Raw genomic sequence first — 24,651 nt, forward strand, 5'->3', positions numbered from 1 at the left:
TTAGCACAGGACCTAAACCTTAGCAAGTGCTTAATGTAGGGTTTTCTGAAAAATTAAAAATAGATATATCCCTTTATCAGATTCCATCTCTTATTTTCACTTTTCCTTCTATATGACTATTTACTGAGTAACTACCTATTTGCTGGAAAAATTAAAGTAACTTGATAGACTTTAGGGATTTTTTTATAAAACTCTTGTCATAGCTGACTTGGACTATTATAATAAAATGTTATAGACTAGGCACCTTAAACAGTAGACATTTATTTCTAACAGTTCTAGAGATTTGAAGTACAAGATCAAGATGTAGGCAGATTTGGTGTCTGGTGTCCGGTGAAGGCCCTCCTCCTGGTTTGGTATCTTCTTGTCATGTCCTCACATAGAGAGAGAGAGAGAGAGAGAGAGAGAGAGACAAAGAAAGAAAGCACACTCTGGTATCTCTTTCGTCTCTTTCTTTTCTTATAAGGGCACTAATCCCATGATGGGAGATTCACCCTAATGCTTCACCTAAACCTAACTTAATACTTAAAGCCTCCATCCACAAATACTATTCCACTGAGGATTAAAGATTCCACAAATTCATATGGGTGGGACATAAACATTCAGCCAGCAGCAACTCTCTTTCTCACACCGAGAGATAAAAGGTAGAAAAGAGGAAGAGAAAAGTTAGAAAAGAAAGACAGGACTTAGGGAAGCAGAGAAATCACTACTTTTTTCTCTCATCTTCTCACTTATGACAGCCTCCTGCCAGCTCCTAACCTTAGATATCTGGGACCTCAGGCTGCAGCCGGGAGCACAGGGTCCTCCTATAATGAAAGTGTTGCACCCTGCATGATCTCTGCCAACTGAAGCCTCTGTGGGGAGAGCAACACCCAAGGGAGAAGGGCTGAGACACCCAGGGTGTTGTGAGGACACTGAGAGAAGAAGCTGAAGCTCAGTGGAGAGCGGGGAGCAAGCATCCTTACCACTTGGAGCAGATTCGTCCCTACCCTGAATGCAGGTGCCATCTTCTTCTCTCAGGTCCCAAGACAGGAGGGACCTGAGAGAAGGCGATAGGACCCATATTCAGCCCAGCTTGTAATGCCTCACCCTTATATGAAAGTGCATGATTTTAGGGCACAGAAAATCCTGGCTCCTCTACTGACTGGATAGACTGTGCGACTTTGGGAAAGTTATTTAGCCAACCACTTTGAGTATCAATTTCTACATTTGCAACATGGAGAGAAGGATATGTACCTCAGTCATTTATGAGGATAAACAATAGAGTTTTAAAAGCCGGGTATACTGCCTTTCACACAGGAGGCACTAAGTAATTTTGAGAAGAAGGAGAAGAAAAAGAAAATCCCATTCTTGATTATAATACATTTCTAATAATGAAAAGCATATTTTAATGAAATAGGTAGTAATTATTTTAAAGTATTTTTTGAACTTCTCTGTTAAATTCAAATTTGAATTGTCTTGGATGTATTTATTTAAGCTGATCTTCTATTTAAGTCATGTATGTAAAAACATTATGTTTAGACATTATAAACATAAATTAAACTTACAGCCTTGCATCTTTGCAAGCATAAGTAGATAATGTATAAGACATATATCAAATTAGCCCACTATCTTCTGTTTAATGTTTAGAGAGTATTGATACCTCCCAGAAGCAAGAGCTATGGCGAGAGAAGTGGGAGAGGAACAATTTGCCAAGCAGAAGCCTCTCTCGGCGTTCCATCAGCAAGGAGAGATGGGTGGAGACTCTGGTGGTGGCTGACACGAAGATGATTGAGTATCATGGGAGTGAGAACGTGGAATCCTATATCCTCACTATCATGAACATGGTATGCCAAGATGCATGGGGAAGGGGCAACTGGTGAATAGGTGTCATTAGAACCACTCCTTCAACCAAAAAATAAAGAAATAAAGAAATAAATAAGAAAGCCGGGCTCGGTGGCTCAGCCTGTAATCCTGCGCCTTTGGGAGGCTGAGGTGAGTGGATTGCCTGAGCCCACAGGTTCAAGACCCGCCTGGGCAGTGAGACCTCATCTCTACAATAAATCAAAAAATCAGCCAGGCGTGGTAGCACATGCCTGTAGTTCTGGCTACTTGGAAGGCTGAGGCGGAAGGATCGCTGGAGCCCAGCAGGTCGAGGCTGCGGTGGCCGGGAGCGACCACTGCACTCCAGTCTGGGTGACAGAGTGAGACTCCAACTCAAAAAAAAAAAACAAAAAAATAATTAAAAAAAAAATAAAGAAATAAGGAAGGCCCTTTTCTGTCCTTTTAATTATATATGTGTGTGTGTATGTTATGTGTATATATATGTATGTGTATATATGAGTATATATATGTGCATGTGTGTGTGTATATATGTCTATTCCTTCCCTAAGGATAAATAAGGATAGAAATTCAAGACAACTTAGTCTTTTTTTAAAAAATGTGTATCCTGGGAAAAAATTATAACTTGTCATTCACATATTGCTACTTGGTATTTACTGAGTGACTCAATCCTTTTAGTTTCACTTTGTCTCATCAGCTTATGTTAGTGAACAAATGAATAAGCTGAGACAAAGAATTATAATTTCTTCAAAGTAGACTTAGAATTGGAATAAAGTAAATGATGCCTAATTTCAAGCTTCCCCGTTGCATTATTGATATTTTCTGCCTTTCCAGAGAGGGTGTTAGTCCTGTAGAGATGGGGAAGGGTATTTGCCTGAGTAGCTGAAAATAAGAAGAGAGGACTACCATAGACTAAGGAAATAGTCAAAGAAAATAAAGGCATTAATTCCTCAGGCACACTGCCAATCAATCACTCTGAAAGACCATAATATAAATTAGGCCATGGGTGTGTTTCACTATTCTTAGCACACCACCAAAAATTCCTGACCTATATATCAGGAATTTTTTATTTTAAGCTCATTACAATGCTATTTTTCCCCTCTGGCATTGTTTATAATCTATTCATGTGGCACTAATAGTTTTCTATTTCTGACTCTAGGTCACTGGGCTGTTTCATAACCCAAGCATTGGCAATGCAATTCACATTATTGTGGTTCGGCTCATTCTACTTGAAGAAGAAGAGGTAAAGAAGTTTCCCCTTCACTCTTCTTCCCTGTATCCTTGGACTTCCTATCTTCTTTCTTCAGGAGAGCTCCTGGTAGACAAGAAAGAGGACACCAGAAAAGTGTTTGGAAGCCCACTGAAAAGGAAAATATCATTTACTTGTGTGTTTTTCTCTTGACCCTTCAGCAGTATTGAGTGGAAGACGGAGAACATTTCCAAAATATATGTAGGTGATAGTCATTGCATCTTATAAAACACAAATCAGGCTTACATAGTCACTAAGAATGTCCTGCAAAAGAAGTTAAATCATGATAGGGTTAGATGGTTTTGATAAAAGCTAGGAGAGACTTGGAAATGTTGAATTTTCTGTACTTAATCTACCTCTTGCATATTAATCTACCTCTTGCATATTTAACACAATTGTCTTAGATTTGGACTATCTTTCCTATCTGCATTTTTACCTTGAAGGATTTCCTCTGTTATCAGAGACTTATATGTCATCTACATGCTGAGACTTCCAGTTGATACCTCAAGCCCAGACTTTAGCTTGAGCTTCAGACTCATATTATCCATTTGCTTACTGGATGTGTCATAGAGTCCATTCAATCTTAGAAAATTAATAAGTCCAAAATGATGGGAATTCTTGATTACTTCCTGCCTAAATCATCTCATTTCTATCTCCCTGCCCCCCATTCCTAAATCACTGTCTTATCCATCTCAGTGAATAATGCCACTATGCACTGGTTGCATAAGCCCTAGGAGTTGTCCTTGATTCCTTGTTTCTTATCTTCCAATCCAATAAGGCCCACAGTGGTCCTGCTTCCAAAACACATCTCTAAATCATCTACTTTTCATCATCTTTACAGTCATCACATTGGTTTGGCCTTATCACTTCTTGCTTGGGCTACTGCAGTAAACTTCCAAATGGTTTTCATATGTTCAGTCATACCCTCTTCATCTATTTTCCTTGGATAGTCATTTTAAATACAGCCGTAATTGATCATTTTAAGTACAAATTGATACTTCACTGCATAAAACCCTTTCATGGATTTCTGATTCCTTTAGAAAAATTCCAAATTTCTTACTGTGACCTGCAGAGACTTTCATGATCTTGCCTCCATCCACCTTGCCAGTTTTTCTTACGTTATCTTTCTCACTTGTTTTCTACTCTTATATTTGCTGGACTTCAGAAAGTGTTCTGAATCATGGAAAGAAGTTTTCAGCCTCAGAGTCTGCACACTTGTAACTCCCAATGCCTGAACCATCCCTTTCATAGTTCTGCTCATGGTTGACACCTTATCATCCCTCAGGCCTCTGTTTAAAAGGTTCCTCTTCAGAGACCTGTCTACTCAAACTTGGCTCTCCTCATTGGTCGTCATCACAGGTCGATAGCATTCTCACAATTTATTATTCTGTGTATTTGCTTACTGTTTTCTTGCTTATCTCATCCTTTCCAGGATGTGAATTCCATAGCAGAAGCCATGTTTCTTTACTCTGTTATAACCTCAACACCTAAAACAATGCCTGAGACATGAATGACTAAATAAATAAGTACATGAAGTGAAATTTAATGAATGAAGGAACCAGCCAATCTGATGAACACTCTCCAAACTATAGAGCTTGACCAGCAGCTGGGGTATGAAAGAAGGGCATCATTCAACTCTCCATTAGCAAGAGACCTGCAGTCAAGATGCCAAGGCAGTGTTTATTGTTTTCTTGACAAGAAAAGTCCATGATCAGTTAGAAGATTATTTTAAAAATGATCTCTGGATCCTAGATCCATTTTTCTTCTCTCCCCTATTAGCCCCATTTTCCTTCACCCAGACATACTTTGGATATTGCAGAATATCAATGAGAAGGTTATTACTTTTCCTGGGATCCTTTTATTAAGAAAATGTATCAAAAACTTGTAAACCAAAAGCAAAATGAAAACTGTGTCTCTTTCAGTGTTTAACATGATCTCTCTGACTCCATGGAAATGTCACTGATTATTATTTACTATTATTTGGGGCCCAGATATGATGACGTTTGTTCTTGACATGTAGAAAACTAATAGGGTACAAATAGTTTTTGCCTAGTAGAGGTGAAAATGATTTGTGTCAGCAGAGAAGATAACCCTAAAGATTATGGCTTTATTGGTCTGTAAAAATAGACCAATAAAAATTGGTATCTAATTTAACAATCTAATTCCAGAAGCTTTTCCCCTTACTGGCTATAGTTGTATTACATTTTGCATCTGCCTTTGAACCAGCTTTGCAATCTTGCCTGTTTTTTCATTACTCAGTTAAATTATCTTGCCTGTCTCCTTGCCCATGAGTTAAATACATCTTTGACATGTACTCATCATATATTTGTATGAGAATCATGTTTTTAACTTTTTGGAAATTATACCTTGATAACTTGAAGGAAAAAAATTACTTTTTCATTATGGTTGAGCACATATTGTATGCTTAGATAGAAATATGCAGAAATATTTAGAGTTTTCAGACCAAAAAAAAAAAAAAAAAAGGAAAGATTCTTCTGGGTGTAAGAAGGAAAAATATTCACCCTCTGTAGTCTCAGCAACACTACTGGTAAGACTTCACAATGAGGCTTCCATGAATCAGAACCCTTAGAAATCCGTATCTCTTCATTCCCAGGAAAAAAAAAATGCCACCAGGCATCTCCATAGCATCTTGCTGCCAGTGAAGTTGTTTTGAAGAATCTGATTGGCTACTGCCCTCCCCTGCCCCCCACCCCACTCCATCTCAATTACATTGTTTTTCTTCTTTCTAATCTGGTTTTGCAAGTGCAAAAAGACACTAGTGATTTGCTTCAGAAACCCATGACTCTCTACTTTATACTTGCCAAACATTATCCTAATGCAAGCTTTTATAGAATATCTAATTCGTACAGAGTTCACAAGTTAACAACAGAATTGCAATTCACAATTCTCATTTTCCCAATTCTCAGAAAATGGTTCAAGCTATTCTTCATATCTTTGACTAATGAATAATCCTAGTAACAATACACAGCAATTATTCCAGCCTTTAACTAACATCAGGGTGGCAGACACAGGAAACAGAGTGTGTTGTACCTCTGTGTGATGTCTTCGAGTAAGTTAACCTGAGTTTTCAGTTTGATTCTGTCATCACCCAGCAGGCAACTCTGAGGAAGTCATACTATTGCTCCACAACCATTTTTCTTTATCCGTAGATAAAAAGAGAGTTGTGATGTATCGGCCATATGTCAAAATCTGTGCTAGCCACTGGGGATGCAAATGTGAATACAAGTCCCATCTCATCATTCTGAAGAATTTAGAGTACTGCACAAAAGAACAGAACTGGGCTCGGTGGCTCAGCCTGTAATCCCACGCCTTTGGGAGGCTGAGGTGAGCGGATTGCCTAAACCCGTGGGTTCGAGACCCGCCTGAGCAGCAAGACCTCATCTCTACAATAAATAAAAAAATCAGCCGGGCGTGGTAGCACATGCCTGTAATTCCGGCTACTCGGAAGGCTGAGGCGGAAGGATCGCCGGAGCCCGGCAGGTCGAGGCTGCGGTGGCCGGGAGCGGCCACTGCACTCCAGTCTGGGCGACAGAGTGAGACTCCAACTCAAAAAAAAAAAAAAAAAAATGCAAATTTAGATTGTCATGATTATAAAAATGCTGGGGTAGGGATGCATATTTGGGTGTCTAAGCTGGGTTTTAGAGAATAAGAAGAAATTAACTAGTGAGGAAGGACATTCTAAGTAGGAGAAATGCATGGGCAATGGCATTAGTACATAAACTAACACTATCCATATAAGGGGCAGTGGACACCTCACTGATATTGAACCACACAATGAGAAGCGGAGGTATTTTATTGTGGTAGAAAGAAAAGTATTATCATACTGGAGGCAAGGAAAAATAGCCAGTCAAAACCTGCCTGCCTCCACTCACACCTGGGTTTATGCCAGTGTTGCCCCTCTCTGTGCAGGGCATCATCACCCTTCCAGTTGTAGAAGTCAGAAGTCTGAAAGGCATCTATGACCCCTCTTTCTCTCCCTCTCATGTCAGGTTTATCATCAGGTATCGATAATTTTATCTGACCATCTCCATTTCTATCACTTCAACTCAAGCTACAGTTACCTCTTTTCTGAACTTTGGTTGTAATATGCTTTCTGGTCTATTGCGAACCAATTTAATTCCTTTCTATCGTGTTTCCTTACTGCAGCCAGGATGATCTGAAAATGGTAATCTAATTGCATCTACCCTCATGTCACCCCTTCTCCAACCCTGTCCCCTGGCTTAAAGCAGTCCAGTGGTTTTCTGATTCTCTCCTTCATCTCTTGCCATTCCCCTTTGCTTTCAGGATGTAGCAATAGTCTTCTATTCATCATGTTTTCTCAAGACCCTCCACTGGTCTTGTTGTTGCCTGGACTATCTTTCTTCTTGTCTCCACCTAGTTAACACCTTAATCCCTCAGATTGTGGCTCCATTGTTGTCACTTCCTTGGGGAAATTTACCTGACCTCTATGCCCAGTAAGGTTCTATTTTCCACTCCCATAACACTGTTCATTTCTCCTCCATAGCTCGCTTCACAGTTATAATTTTGCATTTATCTGATGGACGCAGTTTACTCCTTTAGTATGTAAGAAAAGAGCAGAGGTAAGGTCTAGTATTGCTCAGCACTTATCTTTACTGGTACATAATAGACTCTCAATAAATATTTGTTCAAATGCTAAATAAGAGAATGTGTGTGTGAAGGAGGCCAGCAGTCCATCAGTGAAGGTGAGGGCAACAGCAGCCAAATTCTGACGGGCCTTGTAGCCTCTTAAGGGCTTTTGGTCTAAACCTGTGGGAGACTCTGGATGATTCCAAACCAACAAGTGAAATTAGAGAGACCACTCAGGCTCTGTGAAAAGGGTGTGAGGTTGGGAATACTGAGGCAGAGTCCCTGAGGTAGGTGCCTTTTATTAGTGGCTTTCTATGACTCTTGTCTTCTTTGTTCTAAACACATCTGACAGCTAACCCCATTTGGGGCTTTTTTTTTCCTGTGGTGGGTCCAAGAGACTTGGAGGTTAATCTACATACATAAAACACAGCTGCTGTTTGTCAGTTACTTCTGTGTGAAAATCACTATGGAGTTTCATCACATTTTGGGAATATATTAGGGTATTGGTTGTGAAATTCATTTTGGAGCACCCTGGAGGCTTTCTCAAAGATTAGGTGGTCATATTTCAGAGAGGTGAAAACTGAGGTACAAAAAAACTATCTTCTGGAAAGACATGTATGTGTATGTGAAGACACTATTGGCCAGGAAAACAAATAGTAAGTTTGGGTATTAACCTGCTTGCTCTCCTGTCCTGCTTCCATCTATTACTGAGAAGAGCTCTCATTTTCATTTTCTGATCTGAATGCTGTGCTTTGAAGTCTTTTCAAGGACTTGGACACAAACTTGGCCTCTAGACCTTTCCACTTTAAACCAAATTGCCAGATGACTTCCCTGCTCCCCTTTTGGGTGAAGGGTTAGGAATGGGATTAAACTCTTCCCTCCAATTCTTGTGAGCAGCTTGGTATCATGGAGAGTACAAGATTTATAGTTACTTGCTAGCTGTGTAATTTTTGGTAAGTTACTTAACTTGTCTGTGCCTCCATTTCTTCATTTTGTAAAATGGAGATAATAACATCTACTTCATAGAGTTGTTGGGAGAATCAAAGGGGTTAAATCATGCAACACTTAGCATACTCTCTGGCTTGTAAGGGCTACTCAATAAATGTGATTTGCTAGTTTCAGTGTTGTTATTCTTAGCATCATCACCATCATCACTTAGTTCCCACGGCAACCCTGTAAGCTTGTTAGTGTTATGTTCATTTTACAAGGACTTCAAAATCCTTGGAGGAAAATAAAAATCCTGAAGGACAAAATTAAGATAGAAGTTGGAGGTTTAACACGATAGAGGCAAACGTGGAAAGAAAGTGAGTTGGATGAAGCCAAGTGGATCCCAGGTGACTATGCCATCGGATAGGGGGTGTTGGGGACCTTATGGTGTAGGGTGGGACTTGAAGGTACAGCAGCAGGACTGCTTTTACCGAGAATTTCCCCTTGGTCTACCAAGTGATTTAATGTTGAGTCCACTTTTGTGATACTCTGGAGTTGGAAGCCTGTTAATTGTAGAAATCCAGGCTGGTGGTTTGCCCCTCCTTCAATCCCTTCCCATTTGTTGATGTTTGGGTCTGTATTGCTCCCTCCAGATAAATGTTTTTTGCAAAGAACATATTTTTGCAAAAATATTTTTGCAAAGAATTGTTAGACTCATTTTTTTCTTTTAAAGAAAACAGGTATATTTTCCTCATGTAGTTAGATGAGTTAGATGAGTTATCCCTTAGGCATATGAGGAGTTTTCAGATTCAACTTTTTACCACGCGTCTCTTCTCGGCTTATTCTCTTTCTTCAGTAGCCTAAGCCTGACTAGCAGAGCGTGGTCAAATTGTGCATTGACTCAGAGGCTGCTACCAGAAATTCCCGGAGAAATCAATACAAGAATTTTTTTTTCATTGTAAAGAGAGCTTACAAAGAGAGAACAACTTATAACAAAAGCCATGTTCTTCCAAAATTGTTTTCTATGTTCCATTTGGGGCTATTTTGTGAACTGTTGCTGATTTCTTCTAGCTTAGCTCCCTGTCCTATTAGGTCACATACTCAAATGTATAGGAAAAGGAAAGTGGAAGGTAAATTGGATTAGCTTGACGAGATGAAGTGGGGAAAAAAGGATAAACAGAAGGGAAATGTAGTTTTGTTTGCAAAGGAAATGGGGGAAAAAATCGTGTGAATGAAGATTTGTTTTGACACGCTCAAATAATTACCAAGATGCTTTGTGGAAAATGTTTAGCATAAGTCTCCCCAAATTTATTGTGAGCCAGCATAATCTCTCTGAAGTCCTTTTGCATTTTGTGTGTGCTTAGAGCTGCATAATGTTAATGCATAGCTAATTACTCTTCTCAAGGCTCCTGTGATTAAGTGCATTCAAAAAATTAAATGAGTGTGTGTTTCTTGTAACTCCTTATGAGGCTTGGAGATTAGGAGGATGAAGAAATTGACAAAAAAAATGTGCTCAATTAGAGCTTTCTTGAAGAGCCATGGCATTTAATAGAAAAATAATAAGTTATCCTGAAGGCCCTGTCACTTGTGTTAAACGCCACATATTACAGATAAAAGTTCTATACGGGGTAAAGTATCAAACTGCAAATAATCAGCAACTTAGTTAATTATGCAAGAGGAACTTTTGCATTAAAACTTTGTCTGCAGGAACTTTAAAAGGCAACAGGGAGAAAGCAAGAAAGATTTTAAGGGTAGACTTAGGGTCCTAGCTTTGTTAGTTTGTTTGTTTCTCCTCAATAATTATAACAGATTTTTCCAGAGTTACTCTTTTTTTTTTTTTTGAGTTGGAGTCTCACTCTGTCATCCAGACTGGAGTGCGGTGGCATGCTCCCAGACACCGCAGCCTTGACCTGCTGGGCTCTAGTGATCCTTCTGCCTCAGCCTTCCAAGTGGCTGGAACTACAGGCATGCACTACCACGCCCGGCTATTTTTTTTTTTTTTTATTGTAGAGATGAGGGCTCACCAAGTTGCCCAGGTGGGTCTCGAACCCGCGGGCTCAGGCAGTTCACTCACTTCGGCCTCCCAAAGCGTGGGATTACAGGCTGAGCCATCGAGCCCGGCCACCAGAGTTACTCTTATAGGAAAATTGAAATGTGAGAAGAATCCCCTCTTTTGAGTTTTATTTATTTATATTACTTTTCGTCTCCTTTTCTTCTCCTTTCCTCTTTCCCAACAGCCTTACAATCATGTAGACCTGGCTAATATATTTAGATGGTATGACTTTAATGTGAGTCTCACTACTGCTTGATTACCTGTTCTCCATTCTCCTCATTCCTGTCAAGAAGTTCATGGGGGTTGTGTCTTGGTCCATTTTCTTTCTTTTTGTCACAGATCTCATTTCTATTGAAGGGGATGTCTGTGCAGCTCTGCTGGTGCCCTTTAGTGGTTTCTTTTTTTTTTCTTAATTTTTAATTTTGAAGATGTGGGATATAATTCAGGGTTAAGTATACAAATATTCAGTATACATGTACCCTTGATGAGGTGTGCCACCTGCTCTTCTGGCAGTTTCTCCACTACTGCCAATCCCAAATTCCCCCACCCCCAGGAAGTTTCCCATTATTGCCAATCCCTTTCTTATTGTATTATGATAATTGTTCAAGGTCTGCTTATGAGTGAGAACATGTGGTACTCAGTTCTTTGTTTCTGTGATAGATCACTCAGTATTATAGACTCTAAGTCCATCCAAGTTGATGTGACGTTCATAATTTTGTCCTTCTTTATGGCTCCATAGTATTCCATTGTGCATATGTACCACATTTGTAAAATCCAATCCTCTTTCAATGGGCAGCACGGTTGGTCCCATGTTTTTGCTGTTGTAAATAATGCTGCAATAAAAATGCATACACACATATCTTTTTTATAAATTGATTTGAGTTCCTCCAGGTATCTTCCCAGTAGGGCAATTGTGAGATCATATGGCAGGTCAATTTTTAGCTCTTTTAGGAATTGCCAAACTGTTTTCCATAGAGCTAAAAATCGTTTATACTCCTACCAACAATGTAGAAGTGTTCCCTTTCCCTTCAACCTCTCCAGTATCTGTTGTTTTTGAGTTATTGATGATGGTCATCCTAACTGGAGTTAGGTGGTATCTCAGTGTGGTTTTGATGTGCATTTCTTTATGACTAGTGAAGCTGAGCATTTTTTCATGTATCTGTTGGCTGCTCGTGTGTCTTCTTTTGAGAAGTGTCTCCTATTTATATCTTTTGCCCACTTTGTAATGTGGCTGTTTGTTTTTTTATTTTTGGCATAACAGAATACCATAGACTAGGTAATTTTTAAAAAACAAAAGTTTATTTGGCTCATGGTTCTGGAAGCTGGAAAACCCAAGAACATGGCACCAGCATCTGGCAAGTGCCATCTTGTGGTGAAAGGCATCACATCACAAGCAAGCATGCAAAACAAAGAGAGAAAATAGAGCCAAACTCATCCTTTAATTCCTGCAATAACTAAACCATCCTTAATACAGGTGATTCCTGTATTAAGCCATTCATGAGGGTTCTTAATTCACCCTTTAAAAGTTTAACCTCCCAACACCATTACACTGGCGGTTAAATTTTAACACGAGTTTCTGAGGGGACATGGATATCATAGCAGCCTGAGATTTTACCCTGTTTGCAAGCTATCAAGTTAGTCTGCCACATTTGCATGAGTGTGACACTGGCAGAAGACATGAGACTCCTAGGTCAGAAATAAAGGACTTTATTGCTGACAACATAACGTGTGGCATGAGCTTCATGTTTGCATCTGTCCCTCTTGTCCCCTAAGTCACATAGGGATGATATAGACAGCCCAGATGTATGCTGTACACACAGTGGGTTTTATCACAGCTGAGGAACCCCAAGATAAGTAAACTCAATTTTAAGCAAACATATCCCACTTTTGTCCCAGAGGAAGCCATCACATACCAGGATATGAGCAGTGCCTGAGATAAGGAGAGGAATAAGCCTAAATTTTTGTTCCAGAGGGGCGAAGGAAGAAAACAGGCATACAATTTGTTGATCATTATAACCTAGTGCAGCAAGTGCTATGAATCAAATTTGCACGAGATATATTGTCAGGAAGCTAATCCAAATTGGGGGAAAGGGGGTAGGGAAGACTTACTGGAAATGCTCACATTGACTCTTAAAGGATGAATGGAGATTGAATAGGTTAAAGGGGGTAAGAGAGAAAGGCAGTCTAGGCAGGGGGAAATCTTAAGAGACAAAAAGTGTGCTGCAGTATGTGGCAGGGGGAGTGCGAATACAAGCAATTTTAATGTTGCTGGAGCATAAATATGAGGTTGAAAATGTAGGGAGAGCTTCTTGGAGGTTAAACTTTGAAAGAGCTTGAGCTATGGGTTGTGTTATGGGCAGATTTTTGTTTTGACTAAAACAAACTTAAATCTTACAACAGTAAGGAGGATGGATTTGAAAAGAGACAGAAAGAAAAAAGAGATGCTATTGTAAACCAAGTATAAAGTGAAGGTTTGAGCTAAGGATAACTAATAGTGAAGATTTAGAGGAGACAAATTAGCAACACATGATGATAGATTCAGATGCAGATTATAGAGGGAAAAGAGGTCAATAAACTGCTAATGTTTCTAGATTGGGCAGCAAGATTGATGGTGGTTCCAGGAACTGAGAGAGAAAATTCAGAAAGAACAGGGGCAAATGTAGGGGGTAAGAATTTCAGGGATGGAGGTACCTGTGGAGGTGGCCATCAAGAGATTTAGGTGCATAAATTTGAATTCAGAGAGAGGTTTGGAATGAGATACAGACTTGGGAGATAACAGTCATATTTGGGGGTGATTTACAAAAATATGACTGTGATTGAGAGTGAATTAAGCAGTGAGCCAAAGGAAGCATGAAAGAAGTGCCCTTAGAGGAGTCTGAGAAATGGTCAGAGAGTAAAGAGAGGACGAAGAGTGAAGGATCTCTAATGTAGAATGCCTTTCTATTTGCCTTCTCTCTGGAGGTGGGATTGTGAGCTGGGGTGTAGAAATAAGCTTTAATCGTCCATGTTTCCAATTATTCAAAGCAAAGAGGTTAAAGGAATCTTCAATAATTTGAAAACCTCTAGTCCCGGACTACTAGCTGCAATCCAATTTTCTAAACCCTGCTCTGTCAATACCTGCTTTATAACTTGGAAGATGACTCTGCTTTCTCCATGATGATGAAGATGTGTCTTGGCGGACACTGAATTTCATTCAGTAATAAGGGAGACTGGATCTCTGTAAAAATTCACTTTTTTTTTTTTTTTTGAGTTGGAGTCTCATTCTGTTGCCCAGACTGGAGTGCAGTGGCCGCTCCCGGCCACCGCAGCCTCGACCTGCTGGACTCCGGCAATCCTTCCTCCTCAGCCTTCCAAGTAGCCGGAATTACAGGCGTGTGCTACCACGCCCAGCTGATTTTTTGATTTATTGTAGAGATGAGGTCTCGCTGCCCAGGCGAGTCTCAAACCCGTGGGCTCATGCAATCCACTCACCTCAGCCTCCCAAAGGCGTGGGATTACAGGCTGAGCCACAACATTCACTTTTTCTAAATGAACACACATGGATTGGTATGTAAGTTCTTCCAAAATAGTGATTCATGCCAATATAAAAAAAGACATTAGTGAAAAAAAATTGAGGTCTTCAGACCTGATAAAAATCTCACTTTGAACTGTGTGCCCCTGACATGGACTCTGTTAGTCAAGAAAGAAAAGGGGCTCCTTCTACTTCTGCCTGTATGGCCACCTCAACTCTAATAAGCTTTTCTAGTCATGACTATTTAGATAGAGTGCATGGGTGTGTGGATGTGTATGTGAGCATGTGAGAGTGTACATGTTTAAGGTGGAGAGGTGTGTGAGTATGTGAATGTGTGGATATGTGAGTGTATGAGTGTGCAGATGTATAAGTGTGTGGATGTGTGTGAGTATATGTGAGTGTGTGCACTTTTCTTGCCCACTGTAACCCATCTGAAAAACTAGGGGTTCCCTTTGATTCAAAACTATGGGTTCTCATATAATTAGGAAGTAACCTACGTAGAAGCATAGTGAAAAGTACTATAAGATCAGATCTTCTACTGCAACCCTCTAGCCTTTGTTCAGACCAGTTATTTTACACTTTTTAATGCTTTGTGTGTTGAGGTCATTGTAGATTCACATACATTGTAAGATATAGTACAGAAAAATGCCTTATGCCCTTCCCTCATTTTCTCCCAATGGTAACATCTTGTATAATCTTAGTACAATCTCAACCAGGAAGTTGATATTCTCACAATCCACCTATCTTATTCAGGTTTCACCAGTTTTAAATGCACTCATTGGTGTGTGCATATGTAAGTATGTGTACATTTAATTATATGCCACTTTACTGCATATATAGACTTGTGTGGCCATCATTACAATCGATATTTGAAACAGTTTTCTCACAAGGGTCCTTTGTGCTACGCTGTATACCTTTTATCCTTCCCTTTCACTTACCTACTTTATCCTTAGAAAGTACTAATCTGTCCTCCATCTCTGTAATTTTGATATTTGAAAAATGTTATATAAATAGAACAAAACAAGATGTAGACTTTTGAGATTAGAATTTTTTCCATTCAGCATAATTCCCTTGAGATCTATCCAAATTGTTGTGTGTATCAAGAGTGTGCTCCCTTTTTTGCTGAATAGTATTCCGTAGATGTTAACCATTCACCCACTGAGGTACATTTGGGTCATTTCTAGTTTTAACAGTTATGAATAAAACCACTGCAAGTTTTGTGTGAATATGACTTTGTTTCTTTACAATTAATGGATAGGAATGCAATTGCTAAGTTGTATGGTTGTTGCCCATGTAGTTTTCAAAGAAACTACTAAACTGTTTATCATAATGGCTGTACCATTTTCACCAGAAATATATAAATAATCTAGTTTTACCACATCCTCACCAGCATTTGGGTGCTGTCACTACCTTTTATTTTAGTCATTCTGATAAGCATATAGAAATATCTCATTGTGGGTTTAATCTGCAATTCCCTGTAGCTAATGATGTTAAACTTTGTTTCATGTGCTTATTTGCTATTTGTATATCCTCCTCAGTGAAGTGTCTCATCATGGCTTTTGTCTGTTTTCTTGTTTTTTTAACTGTTGAGTTTTGAGAGTTCTTTATCCTAGATATAAATCTTTTTGCCAAATATATAGCTTACAAGTCTATTCTCCCAATGTGTAGCTCACCTTTTCATCCTCTTTGCAGGGTTTCTCTCAGAGCAAAAGTTTTTAACTTTGATGTGATCCAATTTATCAGTTTTTTCCTTTTATGGATTGCGTTATTAGTGTCAAGTCTATAAATGCTTTCCCTAGACCTCAGTTCCCAAGATTTTCTCCTGTGATTTTTTTTCAAGAAATTTTATAGTTTTACATTTTGCATTTAAGATTATGATCTATTTTGAGTTAACTTTTGTATAAAATGTGAGGTTTAAATTGTAAGGGTTTTTTTTGGTCTTTTTTTTTTTTTTTTTTGCCTATGGATGTTCGTTTGCTTCAGCACTATTTATTTATTTTTCCAAGAACAAATAATGCTTTATCATCTGCATTTGAATTTTTCACTACAGATTTCTTAATCTAAGACTTTTGCCTCTCTTTTAATATGAAAAGCATCTTCTGACCTTCAGGTCATGTATTCAAGAAAGGCGGACTAGGCCGGGCTTGGTGGCTCAGTCTGTAATCCCAGCACTTTCGGAGGCTGAGGTGAGTGGATTGCCTGAGCCCTAGACTCACCTGAACAACTTGGTGAGACTTCATCTCTACAATAAAAAAAAAAAAAATTTAGCCGGGCATGGTAGCGCACGCCTGTAGTTCCAGCTCCTTGGAAGGCTGAGGCAGAAGGATCACCGGAGCCCAGGAGGTCGAGGCTGTGGGAGTGTGCCACTGTACTTCAGTCTGGGCGAGAGAGTGAGACTCTAACTCAAAAAAAAAAAAAAAAGGCAGAATAAATGCAATATTCATTTAAGTAAGAATTCTACTGATCTACTATATTATAGAATGCAGATATAGTGATGGATTATAAAATCAAATGAACTTTATTCTCAGTCATGATATTTACACCATCACACACAATAGCACTAATTGCATATTCAATGTGATGCCAGGATTTTGCCCATTGGTACATGATTCATTGTGGAAAGTTTCACTGGTTGAGATTGATTTGAATAAGAGTTTCCCCAGCCTCATGGGCAATGTCAAATGTAGTCAGAAGATTTAGGAAACTGGATAATGTGGTCACTGGAGCTAAGAAAAGAAAATATTGTGACAGACAACAGGAAAAAGACTGGAGAAAGAAAGATTATTCTTTTATGAAAAAGAGTTTTAGAAATACTCATAATAATCCAGGAAGGACTGTAAAGCATTGTGATTCTCTGAATGTAGGACATGTTCAATTTTATTCACTAAAAAACTTATGTCCATCAACAAACTGTATTAATTACATCGGGACCATTGTTTCTCTGTTATCAAACTAATGCAAACTCCTATTCTTTAATTTACTTTATGTCTTTTTATTAAAATGCATGCTTCATTGTTGTTTTGGTCTAAACACCTTTTATTCTGGTCTGGCTCCACTTACTGTTCACAGCTCCTCTCATAAAACACAGAAACTGAAAACTTGAGTTGAATCAAGACATTTGTCCCTGAACTTTCTTGTGTAATCAGTGGGAAAGTTGCAAGTCTGATAAGTGGTACTGACTTGCAGGGTAAAGAGGAGAAACAAACAAAATAGGTACTTTCTCAGAATCCCCCAGGGCAATTATAACTGTGATGTAAATCAGTCACCAAAGAACAGACCCCTAAGCTAAAATAGATGCCAGGGCCTCTTTTAAAAACTATGACAGATGTCCCACTAATTCTCAGAACTTAAGTTCAGATGTCTCCTTATGATGGGTACCACTTATGATTTTTCCACTTGCAAAAGCAATTGATTCAATAGAAATCACATTTCAAGTACCCATGCAACCTTTCTGGTTTTCACTTTTAGTATATCATTTGATAAATTACATGAGCTATTTAACACTTTATTACAAAATAGGTTTTGTGTTAGATAATTTTGCCCAACTGTAGGCTAATATAAATGTTCTGAACACATTTAAAATAGGCTAGGCTAAGCTATGATGTTTGGTAGCTCAGGTGTATCCCATGCGTTTTTGACTTAAAGATATATTTATGATGGGTTTATCAGGATGTAAACCCTGGTAAGTCAAGGAGCATCTGTGTCATTTACTTCTGAGTCCCTGGAGTGAGGGTTTGTCATGCTTGCTTCCTAGTATCTTGCACACAGTAAAATAAATCTTGGGATGGAAAGATACTGGAGATAGGTACAGTAGCATGGTGAAGTTAAATTGAGAAAAGTCTTTCAAAGGCCCTCTAGAATCTTAATGATTTCTAAAGATCTCCCTTTGAGCTTTCCTATCTTGCCTCTGGTAGCCTAATTAATAAGAGTGACTTTTTAGCTGTTGCCAAATTCCACTCAAGTTCAAATGACAGCTGTCAGGAGAATGTGGTTGAGAGCTGCTGAGACCCTTAGTTATCTAATTATTTTTAGAAGATGGAGGATACATAGGTCTCTAATTATCTAACTATCTTTAGAAGTCTTTGGTTTAATGAGTGTTGTATTTCTTAAGTAGCCACAGGTGTTTTAGAACCATGCTAGGCACTCTTGGGGCTCTATATTGTTTGATAAGTTTTCAGGTTCGTTATTTCATCATCATCAGACCTCAAAAATATCTGATCATAGTTGATGTTTTATTTGATAATCTGCCTTTCTGTCTGAAGGAGCTAGAACTGAGGCACCGTCTCAGTGAGGTTGGTGGTCAAATACAAGTTTCATCCAGGAACTTTTGTTATCATATTCTTTGGTTCAATATTTGAGCTGAATGACCTTAGCTAGTTCTTCGCTTCTCTGAGTTTTAATTTCTCTTACTATAAAATAAACATAAAAATCTTTTTTTTAACAAATAATGCTGAGTAGATGCAACTAAATAAAATTGCATATGGAAACATATCTGTAATATAGTAAGTAATCAAAAAAGTTTCTGTTTTTTCTTTCCTCCTTTCTTTTTCTTTCTCCCTCACTCCCTTTCTTTTCTTTCCTACTCTTTTCTTCCCTTCCTTCCTTATTCTTCCCTTTATTCCTGATTCGTGCCACCTGGCGGGTCCTTTATGATGGGTGGGGATATTTGTTCCCATCTAGGGAGGGCCACTAGTCTAATTACAGTTTGGCTAGTTAAATTGGAGGCTGACACCCTCATGCCCAGCCCATATCCCAGAATTCCTTGTCCTCTACCACCATAAATCATTTTGCTAGATGATGTAACGATGTAAATAGTAAAGTTTGTTTCTTCTATTCAGATTCTTTATGCTAAGCAGTTCAGTGAATTTTCATGCATGATAAACCACCTTTCTGTGTTTTCATGAAAGGAGGTCTGTGATATTTAATGAGCATGATAAGGAGACCTGGGAATACCTCTAACAGGCAGCTGGAGCTCCTCAGGCTTTATGTGATTTGGGTGTGGGCCTTAGTAAAATACAGAATATAGAAAAGTGAACTCATAATTTGATGCAAAGACTGTCCTGAAATTCTTGGCATCTGAGCCCACAGCAAATCTCAGATGAGAGTGAGCAAGTGGGGGTAGTCCTTTTGATAAAATACATCCTGTACCAAGGACAGCTTTAAGTGGAGGCCCCAAAGAAATGTTGGGCAGGGGAATGGAATTTCTCCTTTGGAAGTTCACATTAATTAGAGGAGTCCCTCTAGAGCTGATTATTCCTTTATTGTATTCCCTCATTTGACAAGTGTACATCCAGAGAATTTGGAATAATCCCTTCCCTCTTGTCCCCAGTAATAGGTAGGGGCCAGGCCAGATAGATGACTCAGGGCTGGGCTGGGCCTCAGAAGCCCTTGAAACTGCAGTCTGGAGGAATCTGCTACAGCATCCTAATCATCAGATGACCAATTCTCCTAATTGATCAGAAGCCTGGAGAGATTATGTAACTCTCTGTCTTTAACCTACAGGTGTCAAACCAAGATGAAAACCATGGGTAAAAAAAGCACCCGATATAACCCAAGCCTCACAGGATATCTCATAAGAAGAAGCAGCTTTGTGTTGACAATCTATTCTGCATTGGGTATATAAATGGCTTTTCAAAATTGTACTGGTTTAGGATGCAGAGAGCCACTATAAATAGAACTTCAAACAGCTGTTGGTCTTTGCTAATTTATTTTTAATTTGTATTCAAAGACTGCCTGTTCCAGTGGTAATGTCTGTTCTGGAATCCTGCCCTTCATAAGTGGAAGTCATAAGAGTGATAGTGTTTGGAGCAGAGGGATAATCTTGAGGAGTAAGTTGGCCTCTACCAAATTCCTGACAAATATCTGATGCACCTATCCTGAGCTCATCTCATTGGAACACCTCTGTAGACTAATGCCTGATGCAAAGGTCTCTGACTGTGGTGAGCTCACCCATGCTAATCTCTTCCTCTTCTTTCACCAGCAAGGACTGAAAATAGTTCATCATGCAGAGAAGACACTGTCTAGCTTCTGCAAATGGCAGAAGAGCATCAATCCCAAGAGCGACCTTAATCCCGTTCATCATGATGTGGCCGTCCTTCTCACCAGGTACTACAGAGACTATGTAGAACCCAGGGGCAGCAAGGCGGGATGCACTGGCAGGTGAAGGGCTTGCCAGGTATTCAAACTCTTTGCTGCCTTTGGTCATTTATAAAGGCAGTGATTTGATCTGGTCAACTCCTAACTTCTGTACCAGTAGAGGGGGCAGGTTAGCAAACTTGCTAATAGGACAGAGCTCTCCTCATGAGTAAACTGTGTCTGCAGGCAAAATGCAAATCTCTTTTCTACTCCAATGTTGATTTTATCTTTAAAACTGGTTTCTTCATGCAGTTGTATAAACAAACAATCAGGAAGCTTGTTTGCAGATCCTCATTAAAGATTCCTGTTACTTTTAACCAGTGGGATTTCTAATCCTTCATTTTTATTTTATTTTTCTCCAATTTAGAAACATGAAATATTGCTACAGAAACCAGTCCTCTTTTTAATCCACCATTGACTGATGTTGAGGGCAGGATATGGGGAGCAGGTTCCCCCCCCGAGTAGTCAGACTGCTTTGGTTACACTTTTCTCTCTTTTACCCCCATGAAGGTATGATTTTGTTCTGATCACAGATAGACCGATAATGCCTATAAGAACCACAAAATCTTCCGGGACTCATAGCTGTGAAAAGCCAGTAAACTGGGGAATAGGTTGATGTGGGTGTGGGATGGAAGGAACAATTTCTGTAGGAAAGAACCCAGGAGTCAGGGAACTGTATTGGCCACTGGGCAGCTGTGTCAAGAAATCTTTCCTTTTCTGAGAGCAGAAGCAGTTGCTCCTCTCATTCTCACATAAAGAAATTAGTAAATTAATGATAGCTGACATGTGTGAAATGCTTGATATGGACCAAGTACTATGCCACGTCCATTACTATAGTCATTGTTCCATTTACTCATCACAACAACACTGGTTGTTAATCATTCATATTTTACATATAAGGAAACTGAGGCTTGGTTATGTCCCTTGCATAAAATTTTACATATACTATTAATCATTCATATTTTACATATAAGGAAACTGACGCTTGGTTATGTCCCTTGCATAAAATTGCATTGCTGTGAATAGGTACAGCTGGAATTTAGGTTCAGGTAGTCTGCTGTCCTTTTTTTTTTTTTAATATGGTAATTTTTCTTCTTTAGGACAGGGTTCTGGTTGCATAAAAGTGTGATGAACCTCACCAATTCCTAGACAGTGGAGAACATTTCAAATTCTAAAGCAGAATTCTCATCATCAGCACTCTTGACATTGAGGCTAGATAATTCTTTGTCCTGTGCATTGGAGTATATTGAGCAATATATCTGGTATCTACTCATGAGATACCAGTAGCACCTTCCAATTTCTGACAACCAAAACTGTCTCAAGACATTGCCAAATGTCCCCTAGAAGGGGCCGAAGAACAAAATCATCTATCCCCATTGAAAACCATTGGTCTGAAAAAATAGGTAGGATCAGGGAGAGAGGGAGGTATGAGACTGAGCTTTGCTTCTGAAGGAGTATCCTGAGATCCTCATTAACAGAGCTCCGTATAGAGCTGCATTCAGGAAAAGGTGTGTGTGTTTTCCATATGTGTTTTCCATTGCAGCTTGAGGCTTCATGCCGAGGCATATTTTCTCTTATATAATGGCCCTGATGCATGGTGGAGGTAGAGCTGATCTCCTCTTGGAAGCTTAAGCTCCTTGCCTGCAGAAACCATGTTCCTAAAAATATTTTGTTGCCCCATTTTTTCTCCTTAATTCTGGACACTTAGAAGGCACTCTATAAGCAATTACTTAATGGACTTGACCATTTCAAAATGAGAAAGCCAATGGATTGGCAGTAAACACCATTCATCTTTTCTCAGCAGCTCCATGCAATCCTGGACTTTCTGAATGATGTAGTAACAAGCACATACTGCAGTAGGGGTGGTAGAGTGTTCAGTTGGTTCTCCTACAGACCCCACAATTACTGAAATGATTGGGCTGTATGACCTAGGTCTCGAACATCGAACCACCCAACAACTGCTGCCCTTAGTGAGAGTGGGGATTGGTGTCCGTGGTGCATGTGCTGAGACTGTGGCTGCTCTCTCCTCTCCCATTTTGCAGCCAGTGCCACCTGGAGAATTGAAAATTCATGTGCATTCTCAGGATTGGATCTTTGCCATGCCCAGTGGACACAAAAAGCAGGAGACCATTTCTTCCTAGAAATGGTGCTCACACAAACCTCATGAACTGCAGGTTTGCAATTAACTAAAGCTCAGAACCTCGTGGGCATTTATGCTAGTTACTCTTGGCAAAGAGCTCTTCTTGTACTAAAGAAAACCAATGACTAATTAATGACTCTTTCAAAACAATTGTCAGTGATTGAAATAATCTCTACTGAGATATGGGAGCATATTTTTACATTTAAAAGCTGTAACTAGTATTTTTCGGGATCCTAGGAGTCTTTTCTTTCTTTTTCCAGGGTCAGGCAATAGTGAATTACTGGTGAAGAGGTGAAAGGAGGCAAGATACCAGGGAGTATGTGCGTGTGTGTGTGTCCACACTCTCTCCCATACTCCCGTATCAATAGCGTTAGTGTAGTGGGGCTGGATAAACAGTTGATTTGATCTCTGAATAGGTTGTGTTTTTCATGAATGAGAAAAAAAGTTCTTAGATGAGTTTTGAGCACAGACCTCAGAAAGACCAAAAAAGTGTTTCATATTTTAAAAAACCCCAGTCAGTGCTGATTGTCTCTTTCCTATTTAAAAGCTCAAATTTACTTTAATTTTCAATAACAATCTCTTGTTGGCCAAATCATGTAATTTGGCCTCCTGAGATCAAAAGCAATAGCAACTCAAAGTAAAACATTTGCCACATTGTCCCACATTTTTAAAGTGTTAGTGAAATTCAACAATCAAGAGGTAAAACCAAAATCATGTTAATGAATGTAGAATTACTCCCTACATTCATATGGACTTTTAAAAATAATTTAAGCATACTTTACGACCATATTGAAGGTAAGTTTATACCCAGGTTTTTTTCTCCAGAAGGCTTTTCCAGATGTTCCTTTGGATGCCTGAACTTCTCTGTTCTCTGCTTTCAGAAAAGACATCTGTGCTGGTGTCAATCGTCCCTGTGAAACCCTGGGTCTATCTCACCTGTCGGGAATGTGCCAGCCTCACCGGAGTTGTAACATCAATGAAGACTCAGGACTCCCTTTGGCTTTCACGATTGCTCATGAGCTCGGACACAGGTAATGGGCCAAGGAAACTGAGGTCTGCCCACCCTGTTCACATGTCAGTATTGGCAGAAGGAATGGAAGGCACCTTAAGCTGGGGACCAGGAAATTCAGGTTGCCCTATGGCTTGAGACTCACCCTCCTCAAACTCTGCGTCCTCATTTGTAAAGTAGGGGTTATAACATCTCACAGCCTCCAGTGTCTCCTCTGCCCTGACCACTTACACACTACAGAAACAAAGAGACCACTCCAATTCTCTGGATCAGAATTCAGAGAGCAGATTAAAGAGATAATCTTTAACTCAGTTGTCTAATTCAGGAACAACCCCTGATTAGTTCTTATGAAATGATAATGTTAATATCATTAAAGCTTCACAAAACCTAACATTTTATGCTCTTACTTTAATGCCATTGTGTTTTTTATGTGCCATTGAACCTTTTCAACAACCTTTTAAAGTAAAAACGAATGTGAGTTTCATTTTACTGATATATATTAAAGGAGGACATTGAATAAGTAAGAAATTGAAGACTGCTGTAAACTTGGAAAGACTATTAAGCAAATACCAGTTAACAGGATGTTCAAGTTGTCATATAATTGTGTGACTCTGATTAGGTGAATTTTTTGAAGGCATGTTTCAGAAAGTTCTAGTGAATTATAATGAGGATTCTGAATTCACCAGGTATCAGAGCTTCCTGTGGAAGAAAGATCTTTGCTTATTTCTAACATTATTTGTCAGTATATTTGCCAACTACAGATAAAAGAGCATCATACTAATTGGAAACTTAAAGTGGGGAGCCACAAAAACAGCTGAACTCTATCCCTTGCCTGTCACGTATCCACCAACCTGTATGTCCTCCTTATGAAGAAGAAAGAACACTGGGTAATGTTCTGAGGACACAACTAGAAAAGGCGCAGGATTAGGAAGAGCGTTAGAGGCTAGATTGTTCCAGGCATGACCTCTCCAGTCTGGGTTTACTCACTGTTTTTCTTATGTAGCATTTGAACTTTCCAAAATAATTTTACCTTCATTTTAAAGCCATATCATAACATTGAGAATTGTATGAAGTGAATGCTTGTTCTGACCTTTCTATCAGCCAATGTTATGACTTTTGATAATTCCCTTCACCTTTCTATGCTTGCTTTTTCATGTATAAGTTGAGTAGGTTGAACTAGGAAATTTCTTAAGTGATTTAA

The 24,651-nt window shown here is 39.2% G+C and overlaps 1 protein-coding gene across 1 annotated transcript in view; it reads left to right on the forward strand.

Moving 5' to 3' along the window:
* Positions 1–1,622: 1,622 nt before the first annotated feature.
* Positions 1,623–24,651, forward strand: part of LOC103249837 (A disintegrin and metalloproteinase with thrombospondin motifs 12) — a gene marked incomplete at its 5' end in the record, with an annotated part of 154,497 nt that continues 131,468 nt past the window's right edge. Inside the window, 4 exons of the mRNA XM_008048455.2 lie at positions 1,623–1,823; positions 2,978–3,061; positions 20,147–20,271; positions 23,323–23,472. Of these exons, the coding sequence (XP_008046646.2) occupies positions 1,623–1,823; positions 2,978–3,061; positions 20,147–20,271; positions 23,323–23,472 (560 nt within the window). The remainder of the gene's footprint in view (positions 1,824–2,977; positions 3,062–20,146; positions 20,272–23,322; positions 23,473–24,651) is intronic.

The sequence above is a fragment of the Carlito syrichta genome, unplaced genomic scaffold, assembly GCF_000164805.1.
Source record: "Carlito syrichta isolate Samal-C Ts95f unplaced genomic scaffold, Tarsius_syrichta-2.0.1 Scaffold123581, whole genome shotgun sequence".
Classification (NCBI taxonomy): domain Eukaryota; kingdom Metazoa; phylum Chordata; class Mammalia; order Primates; family Tarsiidae; genus Carlito; species Carlito syrichta.